The sequence below is a fragment of the Telmatherina bonti genome, assembly GCF_933228915.1.
Source record: "Telmatherina bonti genome assembly, chromosome: 2".
NCBI lineage: Eukaryota > Metazoa > Chordata > Actinopteri > Atheriniformes > Telmatherinidae > Telmatherina > Telmatherina bonti.
This window is the reverse complement of record NC_136620.1, coordinates 15709443-15724863: the sequence shown is the minus strand read 5'-3', so window position 1 is coordinate 15724863 and position 15421 is coordinate 15709443. Positions and strand designations below refer to the sequence as shown.

The window sequence follows — 15421 nt, the reverse complement described above, 5'->3', positions numbered from 1 at the left end:
AAGCCATATGTGGACAGGAACCAGAAATACTGCCATCCATCCACACCAAAGCTTAGTTGAAGTAGTACGAGACATGTCTCAGATTGGTGAACCTTGGTCCACCTTTACATCTGAGAGACTCTGCCTCTCTTAAATGCTCCTTTTATACCCACTTGTGTTACTGACTTGTTGCCACTTGATCAAATTAGTTGTCATATGATTTTCCAGTTGTTTTGGATTTTCACTAATTACTTGTGTTGCCCCGATTCCAACTTGTACCAGATGTTTTGCTGCTATTAGATTGAAAATGAGCCAATATTTTCCATGAAATGGTTAAATGTCTTAGTTTTAACATCTCATATGTCATGTTCTACTTGTTACATCATATGAGAACCTGGAATGTGGACCTTACAGTACATTTCTAGAAGAACCAGAAACACACCTCTTGTCTCTTTGGTCTCCTCGCTCTTGAAGCGCAGCTGCAGTTTGTGAGAACGATTGTTGAGAGTTTTCCCAGACTGATGCAGGATCTTGTACTTTGCCGTTAATGCAGTGTTAAAGCTCTGTACGGCAGCATTAAGCTGCTCATATGACACACGTCCTTTCATGTACCTGAGGAACATGAACAACTGAATCATATCTTGCAGACAAACAAAAGGTTCACAGTAGGGCTGGCGGATATGAGGATATATATCATATAGATGATAAAAAATGTCTATCGTTTCATATGAGGCTCTATCGTTTACGCCACCATAAGGTGCTTTCCTGCAGTATCTTAGGTCAAGATGTGCTTTACGGCATGCACGCTGCAATACATAAACAAACAGATGAAGACGGAAGCAGACGCGTTTCAGGCAGGATAATTCACTAAAAGATGACCAGCCAACCAAAACTGATGAGCTTGTTCATTAAAGAGGGGAAATTTCTGTCACATGGATGTGGTTTGGATATAAAAAGACCGACGTGGAACCGACAACAGACTAGCTCACAGTCCCGACAACGGACTCCAATACAATAACTCATTTTAGCACCTAGCAAATATCAGGATAAAGAATACAGAATAAAGAATGGAGTCTATGAGCAAAAGCTGCTAAAGCAGCATCAAATGGAGGCGAAAGCTCATAATAAACTCCAGACGCAAACACTGCAACAGGCTTTTCCCCGTGAAACGTCATACGGCCATAGTTCCCGCAGATGGAGGAGATCACTGCTGCTGTTGCCAAGCACATCTGACAAATAACTGATGACTGACACAAATTTACACAAACAACTTTTATAGTCATGTATATCGTTATGGGGATATAAAATGAGCTATATCGTGTTATGAGATTCAGAGATTCATATCGCCCAGTCCTAGTTCACAGTAAAATGACGGATGTTCTGTTCACGTGAACTTTTACCTGTGAGAAGTACCAGGAAAGAAATGTTACTTTAATTTCCTTAGTCTAATTCAGACTCGCGGGAAGGTGGAGCCTATCCAAGCAATCACTGGGCGAGAGGCAGGGTACAACATGGACAGATTGCCGGTCCATCGGAAGGCCAACACAGAGAGACAGACAACCACACACACAAACAAACACACTCACACTCCTAGGAAGAACTTAGAGTAGCCAATTAAACTGACATGCATGTGTTTGGACGGTAGGAGGAAGCCGTAGTACCCGAGGTTCTGCCAATGTGACAGTTTCATTTCCTTCTTTTTTAAGTAATATTTTTAATTTCTGATCTGACTTTTTTTATTCAGTGACAGATGGTACTTACGGAGGGATGGTGTCGAACTCTGGCATGGTGATGAACGCCATCTCTTTGATGAAGCTCTTGCTGGTCTTTTTATTGCCATCTGCTTGATGGTCCACTGCTTCAAGCTGGTTTCTTCCACTTTCGTTTCTACTGGAAGTCAGACACAGAAACACAGACAGGATCTTATTTTGAAGAAACGAAAAGATAATATGAGACTTTCATGTTTTTGGACTGAGATGTGAAGTAGAGAAGAGTTTCCGCTGATCAGATCTTTTAGTTTAAAGGAAACTTTTACCTCCATCAGGTAAAAATCTGTCAACGCTCCACATTTCTACAAGTTGTGGCTGTTTCAGAACATAACAGCTGTGAAACAACCAGATTAATGTTTTAGTGATCCTTTACCTTCATTAGGGCTCCACATTTACATTTCAGATCATAATTGCTGCTCTGCTTCGACTCATCCCAGCAACATGGATCTCACTAAGCACTTCTACAACTCTGAGTGTTATTTACAGTAAAGGTCTGTTACTGTTCTGGTTGCTGTATTAAATCATACTGAAAGGCGATTTTATTTTTATTCTGATCAGAATTTGTGGGTTTAACACTTAAAACTCTGAGCTGTTTATTTGTTTTGAAATGGTTTTTGGCCCAACAACATTTATTACTAACAGTACTTTGTAGATAAAACAAACAGACCAACAGTGGAAAAAGCCTTTTCCTATCTGCATATCATTCTCTCAAGTTCTTGGCTTTCAGGTGAGAAAATATTGGAAATGAAACAAACACACAACAGAAACAATTCATATTTTTATCTCTTTTCGCTGTTTTTTTTTTTTTTCCTTCCATTTTCCTGCTATTTTCACATAACCAACTCCAACACGGCAGTTTTTTGACCCCACTGTGAATCAAAAACTTCTTGGCTTTCCTCCAGCCATAGAAAACCATTATTTTATTCTTTTCAGACAGGCAAAACATTCTGATCACTTGTTGATCTATAGCTGCTCCTGATTGGGCATAACTGTCAATTTAAGCTATCTGATTGGTGGAAAGGACAGGAAATGGATTTATTATAATTTCCAGGTCAAACTGATGGAGTTTAAGCGCCATAGTTGTGATACATAATTTCTTTTATTCAGACAATGTGATAGACTAATTGAGGGGGGACCTTTTTCACTGCTGCACCAGCAAACCTGCAGCACAGCCGCTGTGTTATAAGAGGCGTGAAAATGGACAGAGAAAGTTCAGAAGGTGAAGCTGTGGCAGACATTTAAATGTTATGTTTTATCTTTATGATAAAAATTTTTTTTAAAAAGCAGGAGGTTGTTTAGGATCACAGTTCCAGATGGGAGTTATTCTTCACCAATTTAAACCAGCTATAAAAACCCTCCAGAACTGTAAAAACATCAATACATTCAGTGTGACAGAGAAAGTGACGGATGCTAATTTGGAGCATTTGCTGGCAAGCTGCTGAATTAAACAACACCAATATTCTGACAGAAAACATTAAGTAATAAATACTCTTACTTGACTGGGCCATTTTTCCTGGGAATATGAGCGGGAATGTTGTCCTTAATGTGCATGACATCCTCCAGAGTCTTCTGGAAACCTTCCTCAAATTCCTGAAACCCACAGAAATGTGCTTTTAATAAACATTTGAGGTCATTTTCAACTCTCACAGACTTGCTTTGACACGATAAAACTTGTTTTAAACAGTTTAATTAACATGAATAAAATGCAGCTACAAGGTTTTACTGTTAATCCTCCAGCGTTTGACATAACAAGGCTACTTTCCTACAGCCAGCCATGTTTATCTGGTCAATGAGAGTCAAAGATTGTAAAATGCACAGATGTGTATCACATTCATCTGGAGAAAAAAAGTTCTTTTTTCAGATAAAAATGCTTGTCAAAATTATTATTGAGTAGTTATTGAATTTATGCACACAGGATAAAGTAGAAATGTTTAAAATGATCTGAACTAAACCAGCAGGAACGTTTTCAAAGTTTTACTTTTATTAAAATCTGTGACGGTTCCAATGTTTAGATATTTCCCTGCTGCAACACACCCGACTCAAATTAAATTGTTTTGTAACAGCTTTTGGCATAGATCAGCACATCTTTTAATGTTTCATTAATATTGAACTTACTTAGTTACTTTGCTGTTAGCAGCCTAATATAAACACACATCATCGGATCCCATTTCCACAGCTCCGTGTTCATGTTTCATTAACCTGTTCATGTTCTGCAGCAGGAAAACATCTGAGACCAGCACCAGTCCAGAGCTGCGGATGCCTGGAGTGAAGCCTGCTCTGTTTTCCTGTCCCAGCAATCCATCCAATCCAGCTAAACTTCACATTTACCACAACAAACTACTTTCATTCCCTTTTTGCTGAGCTGCTTCCAGATCTTTCTTCACCACAGTGCCGTTAAATAATCAGCCACCTATCTTTAGCATGGTATATGAATACGATGGACCATTGAGCGGTTCGTGTTTTCGCTCCAGCAGAGAAAGGCAGAGAGCTGATGTCGTATAAAGAAATTCATTTCAGATATATTTAAAATGTTGATAAACAAACTTATAAAACAGTCTGTGTTTAACAGCGTGGTTTGATCCATGTCTGCAGGTCTACTAGGGAGTATCTGAGTCAGGCAGTGGAGCAGCAATCTAAATGGAGGCTGTAACTGGTTTTCCAGCGTCATCCCACTAATAGCTGAACATCTGCTGTACCTTCAGGCGCTTTAGTTGCTGTTTCTGTTCATCAACACATTTCTCAAACTCTTCCAGAAGTCTCTCGAGTGCGAAGAGTTCTTGTCCCAGTTTCTTTATCTTCTGTTCAGGAAGATCTAAATGTAAACAAAGAGCGGACATGTTTCAGTAAACACGACACCCGGTGGTCACAGTTTGGAGCCTCGTTCACACAACAAGGTGTAATATCTTAAAGCAGATATGACTTTCATGTTTATTTGTAATTTTATCTTTCAACTTCGACCAAACCTATATGCCAGAGTTGTGGTTGGTACATAGTGGCAGCCAAGAGTTAACTGGTCTCTGATTTTCCTCTGAACCGGATCATTCATCAGAGATTTCTAAATCTTGTAGTGTGATCTGGTCTTTATGTAAATCACTGTCATACCAATAACCGACAGATCCACCAAGAGTTGTAGGGATGATATTTTGTCATGAACGTGTTGACTGATCTCTTCAAGGGAAGCCATTTTCCTGAAACAACAAAACGTTAAGATTACAACATCTTTAAGTGGAAGTAAAATTTAAGCTCTCATCAGGAAATTTAATGGATCAAACTATAAGAATTGCTAATACTGTCAACTCAGATAGGAACAATTCGGATTGATTCATTTTATAAATGTTTATCTGCTTTTTATTTGCTGTGAACTTTACCGTCTCCACCTGTTCAACTTTCTGTTTTCCAAAGTCAATCAGTCATTTTTAGCCATGCAGACATGGTGGAGACGACGTGGCGAAGTTCAAACAGAATGAGGAAGAAGCGGGATTTAAGCAACATCTAACGCGGCATTGGTTTTGGTAAAACTACTAGGATTTCCACTATCTGTAGGATTATCAAAAAAAGAACAAATATATTCAGCGAGCAGAAAATATGTGGATGAAAATGGACAATAAGACTGGAAAAACTATGTCACAAAACTCAAATCATCTCCAACTGGTTTCCAGTTGATACTTGCAAGGTGGATGTGATAAAGTGGAGTTAGGCCGGAAAAAAGAAAATACAGTAATTGATGATAATGCCCCTTTAAAAGTGAAAAATAAGTAGATAATTGGTGCAGTTAAGGCATCTTCTACAACACTTTGGGAGACTGATTAAATCTACATAACTGGGAATTTCATTCCTCATTTTGGATACTCCACACAAGATGACCCAAAATGTTTCATGTTAACCGACTGAAGGGATCAAATCTCCTTAATATGATCTATTGTTAATGCTGGATGTGGTTACTTTTTCCCCTTATAAGCACAACTTTGCCCCACAGTTTATTTATTTGTGCATTTTTATATCAGTAAAAGCAACAGTTTTATGGGAAATAGTTTGCAATAACATAATCTCAGTCAACAAAGATTTAATGATGAGGGGCAACAGCAGCCAAATATAATGGAGTTATGATGCAGGTAAAATGTGCTGATAAATCCACCTCTGTGGGATCAGTTCCTGATCCAGCTGAGACCTATAGGGGATGAGTCTGTATTGCTTCAAGCAAAAACAATAACAAAAGTAAATGTAGTCTGTTTTACTAGTCGTCTATTTCTTTTCCACGTGATGACTTTTTTGAAGAAGTTTGACTGAAGAATTTTACTGAAAAAATATCTGGACTTTACTCATGTAAATGAACAAATCAAGCAAGTAAACTGCATTTTAAATGATCACGGCTGTTCCAGAAACATTCCCCACTTACTGCTGGACTATGAACAAACTAAAACTGGTGGCGGCTCCTCGGTACATTTCATCCTGTGTCAGGAAAATGTCCTGCTTGGATTCACTAAAACAAGAATACATCGGGATTTATTTAAGCATTTTTCTTTCCATTTCAAGCATATATTCTTGTTGAAAAAACTCAGTAAATCTGTCCTGCTTGGACTCCAGATCATTTGAATCTGAATTACTTTGCGTAGTGAAACTGTTACGAACAACGGAGCCGCTTGTTGACATGCGAGCGAGCTTGAACTCATCAACATTGTCTTATTTTCATTTTGTTGCCTAAACGGAGGATAAATATAAGGTAACTTACGCAGATTTTCCCTGAGAAACCAGCCAAAGACGCTGTATATCCTTTCATCAGCTTCCGAAAAGCGTTCCCGGTTTATTTGAAGTGTAACTCAAAACATTACGTCACTTCCGCGCATGCGTGAAGTCATTGCTGCCGCCAAGCGCTGTATTAAATCAAGAACATAAAAAAGGTTTTGTCCCTGAACATTGGCTTTCCAAAAACTAGAACTTTGTTCTGTTGGATGTTTAGAAGTAATATGATCAAATATAATAATTTAGACAAGATTTTTCTTTTCTTTTCGAAGATTTCAATTAAATTTAAACATTTTTGACAAGTTTTCTGGTGTGCTTTGCCTGAAATTGGATTGGCTGTAGACAAAGACACTTTTCCTGGAAGCAGCAACATATTGTAGACCCTTAATTAGAGAATAACTGGAGCTGCAGGCAGCTATTAGTTTAAGTATTTGAAATTACTTTTTAACTTTGGGTTTGCTCAATTTGGGCAAAAGATGTTTTCTATTTGTTTTTCCACTGCTTTTATTATCCAGATATTAATAGAGTTTGACTTTACTATTTTATTCTCTTTTACTATTATTTTATTCATTAATTGTTTATAATCCATTTCAATAGAAAATAATATTGCTTTTTGGGTCTAAGTTTATTATTTGATGAAAATGTAATTAATTGAGACTAATTAATTACAAAGTCTGTAATTAGTTAGTTTAATTCTTTAATTGAGTCCGTTTTATACACACACACACACACACACACACACACATATATATATATATATATATATATATATACTCTGATACATGATATTTTCAGATTTTTTAAACGTTCTTCCTTTTTCTCTTTTCAGATTCCTGCCATCAGGACAAACAAAAGCTCATTGCTACCAGTTCAACACTTTGACATGCCAGGACAGAAAAATCTCGACAGATAACATGTTACTGAAAAGAGACTGTAATTATTACACACAACTGTATGATTCTGTGCTGCGATGTGGCTGAAAGAAAACTGACATGCAGAAATTACATACAGTCTTCCAACTGTTTTTAATGTATTCAACCATTTTTTATACAGGCAACAACATTTTAAAACAATAGATGTTAAAAACAAAAAGATTATATTTTACTAATGAACACAAATAACTGCAATCACAAGAAATCGCAGTGGGTTGAACTAAAAGCAACAGCTGATGTAAAACAGATGATTCCCTGCTTGAAGTACCTCAGAGAAAACATGTCTATCACCTTTAACTGGCATGAAAACATCTCGAGCATCATTAAGAAAGCTCATCAGTGCCTGTGTTTACTGAGAAAACAGAAGAGGTTGGGACTGAAGTGCAACATCTTCAGAACCTTGTGGAGCAGGGCATGATAACTGCCATTACTGATCTAATAAAACGGCTTGACCAAATAAATAAATAAATAATTTAAAAAAACAGTCTTGTTGCATCTTCAAGTTGATGTTAACTTTAGTGAGTGAGTTGTATTAAATAGAATTATGTGAGTTTACAGAACTCACCTGATAAATCAGAGTTTGCTGCAAATACATGAGGTTGTAGACGAAACTCAACCTGATAAATTCCATCAAAATTTGAGGAAAAACTTCACAAAATCTTTTTAATTTCCAACCTACATGATGATCTCCACCTTACTATGAAGTATAAACAGTTGTTGCTCAGCAGCAGGAAGTTGGTGTGAATGTGGTTTCAATGTCAGACCACCGACCTCTCTGTTATGCTTTACTAGCTGCCTGGATCACTGGTTTAAACACAGGGATGAGCGGTAACTGGAGACAGTCACCTGACACTACTAATGTTAATTCTAACAATTAATATAAAATTTTAATCATCAATCATCATTCTAACAGCTATACTGTAACTTAATGTCTATAATATATTGTCTGTACACTTAAACTATAGTGAAAGGTGGAATATGAAGTCAACATAGAGACCAGAAAATCAGGGTTTCCTGCATCATTCCACCCATCCTGCTCACCATCTCTTCATCCTCCATCCATCCATCAGGCCACAGAGTGTGCCTCTTCCAGACAAGACCACCAGGCTGAAAGACATTTTATCTGGACACTGTCAGAGGCAAGAACTCTTGAGTCCTGCCATGAACATTCGCTGGACAATTCTGTTGCTGAAGTCAGTTTTTTTGTTTTTTATTTTCCTTTTTTAACGGTTTTTTCTTTAATATGGCCGGGATTTCAGTAAGCACCGCGACCTAAGCTGGATGTGAGGAGCAGAGCATGTGCTCATGCGGGTAATCCAGCTGTGTTCTTTGTTTCTGTAATGTTCCCTCTCTGTCAAGCCTTAAAGGTTCTGCTCCTGGACACACAAAAAACAGGAGTTGGATTTCTACTCTCATTTCCTTAACCTCCCAAGAGTGATCTGATTTCCATGATACCCATCTCTTCATCTTCTGGATTCTCCAGGGTCATCTGGGTTCAACCATCTCCAGGTCTCACAAGCAGCTGCATCCAGACTCATGGGACCTTATTCTGATCTCCATGCAACACTTAGTTTCTCAGACCTTTAATGTGTTTCACAGTAGAAATGTTTCCTTCAATGGATGAATAAATAATGTGATTGAACTGTTTTTTTTCCCTTTTGTGGGTTTAAAATATATATTTTCAATTATATTGTTACAGTTTGTTATTAGAGAACACAACTCAGCAATATCTTGTGCACCTGAGGATAAGAATATGGTGTAATATCTCATCTTTAGTTTAATTTGATTGCAGGTTTGGTCAAAACAGTCAAATTTGGATAATGAAGGATGTAAGAGGGCAGGAAGTGGAGAGGAGAGAAAATAAACCAAAAGGTAAAACTTTTCTCAGTGAGGTTATATAAACACAAACAAAAGAGCTTTGCAACCTTTGTTGCTGTATCACATTCCACATGAATGTAATACTTTGATCAAAATATGAATAAGTACATCACTGTAACGTCATGTGATTAATCAGTTTGTCTTTCTTTATCTTTCCTAACTTCTTGTTTATGAATAAGCAGAAGTGTCAACAAAGAGCGTGTAAACAGACAGGATATCAGCTGGCTGGCAGTAGATGCATCGGCTGCATGATGTTATTAGCCAAATGGCAACCTCTGCTGGTTAAAGTAAACCTGTTACAGATATTCCAAAAATTGCCGCTCACCCCTCATCCACAAGGGGCTCCAAAAGGTAGTCAATCCGCTTAGATTCCCATGAAAAAGGCCAACTTCCTAGTAGGAATAAACATGTTTACAGTCTGAAGTGACAACACATGCGACGCTGCCATGATGGCGATGGTGGGAACCACATCTGAGTTCTTTTTCAGCTCTTCAGAAATGTACTGAGGCTCCGTCCATCTTTTTATATACAGTTTATGGTCATAGCATTGGGAGATTATCCAATGGACATCATGGGCACAGGTCCAGGGCTCCACGCCCACTCGGGGCCCATGTGGGGCCCACGTAGGGAAAACACCAGCAGTTTGGACATAAAACAAAATGTATATAAAAGCCAGATAGTTACACCACAGTGTCCAGTGTGTTGCTATTGCTATCACTGTCCGAGAGATGTTAGAAATGTCGTTTCACAGTGTATCATTCACAGTTTTCACAATGTTGTGGTGGGGAAGGGGACCCCTGGAACACACTGGGCCCAGGGACCTCTGCACTTTTAATCCGGCCCTGATCGGGAGGCCTTTCTTTAATCATAATGACACAGACACAGTTTGCATGTTTTCTTCTTGGCTTTAAACAACAAAAAAATTTACGGCTCTGAGTAGTCATGAGAAGCTAGTCACCAACCTGCCCCATGCTAACAAACAACTGGAACGTTAGATTATTAAAGGAGTTACTGGATTCAGGCCTTAAATCACCACCCTGGTGGAATCTCTAGGTATCTTCTCATTTCCAGCTGTCAGCCACTCGGTTATCAAAGCAGACTGATCATTGATCAGCTTAGCAGCTGGCTTTAGAATGGATGTATCACCACCAGCTGTACAACAGTTTATATTCGGACCCTTACACTGCTCCATAATAACTTTGTGAAAGTGTTGTTCTCAGCCTCTACAACCACACAAGCCAACACAAGAGAGGAAGTGATCCATAAAAAACAAAAGCAATGAAATCCATTCATTCATGATTAACCTGAGAAACCGTCTCATTAGTGATGAAACTGAAGAGGCTGCGTCATGTTTCTGTAAAACACGTAAGTTCAGTCGGTCTGACACAGACGACAGGGAAAAGCTGGAATCACCTTTTATCAAAAGTTTCTGATCATCTCTGCTATTAAGAAGCATCATTTATACTCTGGAAATAGATCCACTCCAAGAGTTTCAGGTTTACTTCAGACGGGGAAAAACAATGAAAATCCACAGAACAATAATCTGTGTGGGTCAAGTTTCAACAGTAAGGAGTCTGTAGAGAAAAACACTGATAGGGAAACTAAAGACAGAGTAGGAGGAAGGTCCACGGAGGCTTTATATAATCTATATCAAGTTTTTACAAAACAAAATATGAAACTTTGGTATCTGATATGAAATCTACTCCATGATTTGTGAATAGTGAATTATTTAGTAGTCTGAAAGCCCCTCTTACTACGGTAAAACCAAAGGGGATTGTTGTGAGTCATATATATGTAACACAGCCTCACCCTGGTGACAGAGACACTGATACGAACTATGAAGTCATGTTTTATGGCATACATGTACTTCATTTTTAGAGAAAATGTGCTCCCAGACTACATGTAGGTCTTCCCAAAACAACAGGCATGTGAACTGTGGGGATTTTAATTTCCACAGGCAGCTCAGGTAAGCCTTAAACGCAGGGCTCACAGAGTTTAGGGGCCTGTCATTTTGGGACAAAAATCACCTAAAAAAAAAGTCCAATTGTTATGTAACTTCTAAGTTCTCCTGTCGATCATCGCCTTATGCAAAATAAAGAGTGCTGATTGATTCAAAGGAACCTGTTGCCACCATGCCAAGTCCCGCCCTCCTGTGTGTCAATCAGGTCATACGTAGAGAGATAGGTGGAAGATGTCTGCTAAAAGAAGGTTTAGAGTGGTGCTTCCAAAAGGAAAATCGACTCTCATCAAACAGAACTAGGAGAAAAAAAAAATGACTAAAGAGCATCCCGAAGCTCACAGATGTTTTTAGTTACAGGAATGACAAAGGTGGAACTGCTCATCCAACCCACCCGAGAAAACAGCGGGACCTGCACCGATGCCCCAGGAGAGGCAGGGAAAGTAGAAGTGGCAGACACACATGCATCAGAGGAGGACGAGCCAGATGATCCTCTCAGCAGGGGCCCAGGTCTCTAGGGGATAACCTGTTGTCCAAAGTACCCCCTTACTGGGCAAAATGAGACCAACGGCTTGTCTAAAAAAGCACTGATATGTCTGCATAAACAGCAAAAACTGTCTTTCAAAAAACACATTTCAGCTGCAAACTGAGTCAATAACCTTATTATTACTGAGCCTGACATGCTTCATTATTTGGATTTTAAGGACATAATGACAGCTTTCTGTGCGAATGAGAGACCAGAATGAAGCGCTTCTGTAAAGGACAGGGCAGTGTTCAGTGATAGCATCTGCAGGTTTCCAGATGTTGTGGCTGTGCAGTATCTGAAAAGTAATGTTGTTAAAGCTATTTCTGTTTCCAAAACATGGAACTATAACCCTACACAGGGTTTATAGTCTAATCTGTTGATGCTGTTATTGTTTATTCATTCATTATTGGATTCATTATAGTTATGGTAATAATACATTAATAACTCAGTGTAAACCTAGATTTTATTTTCTATAATGAGACTTGTACATTGGGAGGATGGAAAGGGCAAAACTTCTCAGCCCAGGGGCCTAACAGTCCAGAGGTCCTGTCACCACTGCAGGCTAGATTTCAGGAACTATACCTGATTTTATTTTAATGTCCTTTAGAAAAATGCCTTGTACGTAACATATAATGTGGTAAAAGAGGTAATTTTATTTAAAAAAAGAAACAAAACTTACTCATTGAATATGCATATGTATGACTCCAAGGCTTTTGCATTTGGTGGAAGCTGCTAATGCTAACTAGCTTCTAAACTTTCCGTGACATTTTATTCCTCTGCAAATTGCTAATCTAGGGGTGTTGCAGTAGCAACGCAGTTTCTCCTTGGCATGCAAGACAGATTTTGTAAACAGAACAGCATGGCCACTGAGGGTAAAGCTGGAATTTAAGTAAAAAAAAAAAAAGTAATTTACCTGAGACACAACCATTTATTGTAACCAAAACAGTAAATTCACTGGAAGATGGAAGTTTCCTCTGAAAAATCATGCACGAGTATAAGATGTGCGTGTCATCCCATGCATGTCTAGTGGAAGGAGAGCATAAAGGAGTGTAGCTCCACATTAAAATGATAGGAACAGAAGTTTGTGGAAATATCATGAACACATGGCTCCATTCTGCCTTGGATCGATGCTACAGGATGCTGCTATTCTTGTCGCACTTTTCACCCCTTAATACCAGCATGGTATGGTTTAAACACCACTGCCTACCTGAATAGTAGCTCACCATGTCCATCCCTTTATGACCACAGTGTAGCATCTTCCCATGGATACTTCCAGCAGCATAATGCATCATATCACAAAGCTCAGCTCATCTCCAATTGATTTCTTAAACATGACAATGAGTTTACTGCAATGACCTCCACAGTCACCAGATCTCCATCTAGCAGAGCACCTTTGGGATGATGTGGGAGATTCCTATCATGGATGCAGCTGACAAATCTGCAGCACTTGTCTGATGTCAATATAGAGCAAAATCTCTGAGGATTTAAAAAAAAAAAAAACTTGTTGAATCTGTGACACCAGGAATTAAAGCAGTTCTGAAGAAAATAAGAGGTCCAACCTGCTCCTCAATAGGTGGACCTGGTAAAATGGACGGTTTTGTGTGTATTTTTGTAAATGTAGTTGTTGGATGAAAAAAGTATTGTTGAATCATCTTTACTTAAATGTAAGTAAAGTTAACAGAATCTGTAGATGTGTGCATAGAAAAGATTACCTCCTATCCCTCTAATATGGGAACTTTCTCACCCTTTCAATGTGATGAAATTGTTGTTTTGAGAGTTTTTGATGCAATGCAGAGGCATCTTGCCACTATATGGAGTTTCTTTTGTGTTTAAACATACAAATTAAAAGGTTATGTGGCTGGCGGGGTTCAGTCAGAAAGGACAGAAGGTCACCAATGGTTAAATTCTCAATGATCCATCTTGTAGTTTTCATTCATGTAGTTCACGGTTTCTCAAATGGGGGTACATGTACCCCTGGGGGTACTTCAAGGCATTGCAGGGGGTATGTGAAATTTTTTAAAAAAAAATTATTTTTTAATGTTTTTTTTAAAAAACATCCTTAATTAAAATAATATAAATCTAATATCATATAAATATTTAATATATTCCAAAAAATGTAAGTGTACATTCATGAACTGAATTTAGATTTACAGTATTTCATTCCTCCCAAAATCCCAGATGCCGACGTGAATTGAACCCCACTGTTGCCTTGACAACAAAAACTAATGGGGTCGTGGTTGAAGCGTATAGTAGAGATGTGAAAAACACAATTAAAGTTTAAAAGGCCAAACACAAATGATAAAATGCTGTATTTTTTGTTTTTTCTGAACCAAAAGTACTTTGCACTGGTTAGGGGTTACTTGGCTGAAAAAATATTATACAAGGGGTACTGTGTTGCGAAAAGGTGGAGAGCCGCTGATGTAGTTCCCCTTTCCTAAAACTCATTTGAAGAACAGATTCAAGTTTTCAAATAGGTTTTAGGATATGTAGACCTCTTTTAAAATGACCTTGCTAAAAGACAAAACAGATACTGAGATCTTAATTTAAAAAATGAAACTGATTCTTGTTCTTATCTGTACATCTCATACAGATGATCTACACCAGGGGTGTCCAAAGTCGGTCCTCGAGGGCCGCTGTCCTGCAGGTTTCCCATGTATTCCTGTTCCAACACATCTAGCTTCCACTAAATGGATCAAACAGCCAATGTCGTGCACAACTGATTAAGCTCTACTACTAATTAATTTGAATCAGGTGTGTCTGAGCAGGGATACATAGAAAACCTGCAGGATTCTGGCCCTCGAGGACCGGAGCTGGACACCTCTGATCTACACGGTGGCCTTATGAGGTCTTGTCAAATTTATCAATGGATTTTTCAGTTGATTATGAGACAGCAGCCTCCAGGAACTTTAGCCTCTGTGTGAATTATTAAGGAATTCTTGACCAAACACCTTAAAAACAGTTAATATTATCATCAGCCAGCATGTCTGCAAATTTACATCAAAAAGAGAATCAAACATTTTTTTAAATAACCTATAAAATACTTTCTTTTTTCTCTTTGAACAGCTCAGGGTTTGTGGTGTGACAGCGGTCCACTAATCGGTTAACAATAAAAAGGAAAATACCAAATCTTTATTGTAAAAACAGAATTAAATGTAACTTAAACAACAGAGGTCAGAATATGTTATGGTTGTTGGATTTTCCATTCAGAGGTGAGTAAAAAAAAACAACAAACAAGTGTTTATTAGATTTTATTGTTAAAATAATTAGGAAATAAAAATGAAATATAAAGTATTTTACTGTTAAAATGGAACTGACAAAAAATGATCAATAGCTTGATTTTTGTTTTAAAGTTTGTAGGACAAAAACTAAATAACTAAAAAACAAAAACAAAATTTTAACTCATTTTACTCTATTTTTATGTTGTATTTTACAATAATATTTTATATCTTCTTCTACTTTCAAGTGTTCAGTGCTGAGGGGTGGGTCAATAATGCTGAAGAGCCCTGATTGGTGGATCATATCTGCAGCATTCTACACTTCCATGTATAAATCAGTGTCCAGCTGGAATTGTGTTTATTTTTCTTCTACAATCCTAAAGGCAAGGTACGAGATGTTTTCCAGGAGCATTTTTTGCTATAAT

General features: G+C 38.0%; 1 protein-coding gene across 1 annotated transcript in view; it reads right to left on the bottom strand.

Annotated features, from left to right (window-relative positions):
• Window positions 1–6552, bottom strand: part of ska1 (spindle and kinetochore associated complex subunit 1) — a gene marked incomplete at its 3' end in the record, with an annotated part of 7824 nt that extends 1272 nt beyond the window's left edge. Inside the window, exons 1-6 of the mRNA XM_079256391.1 lie at window positions 6478–6552; window positions 4851–4936; window positions 4445–4560; window positions 3244–3338; window positions 1741–1869; window positions 422–591 (exon numbers count right to left, since the gene is read on the bottom strand). Coding sequence (XP_079112517.1) covers window positions 422–591; window positions 1741–1869; window positions 3244–3338; window positions 4445–4560; window positions 4851–4932 — 592 coding nt within the window. The 5' untranslated portion in view covers window positions 4933–4936; window positions 6478–6552. The remainder of the gene's footprint in view (window positions 1–421; window positions 592–1740; window positions 1870–3243; window positions 3339–4444; window positions 4561–4850; window positions 4937–6477) is intronic.
• Window positions 6553–15421: the final 8869 nt, after the last annotated feature.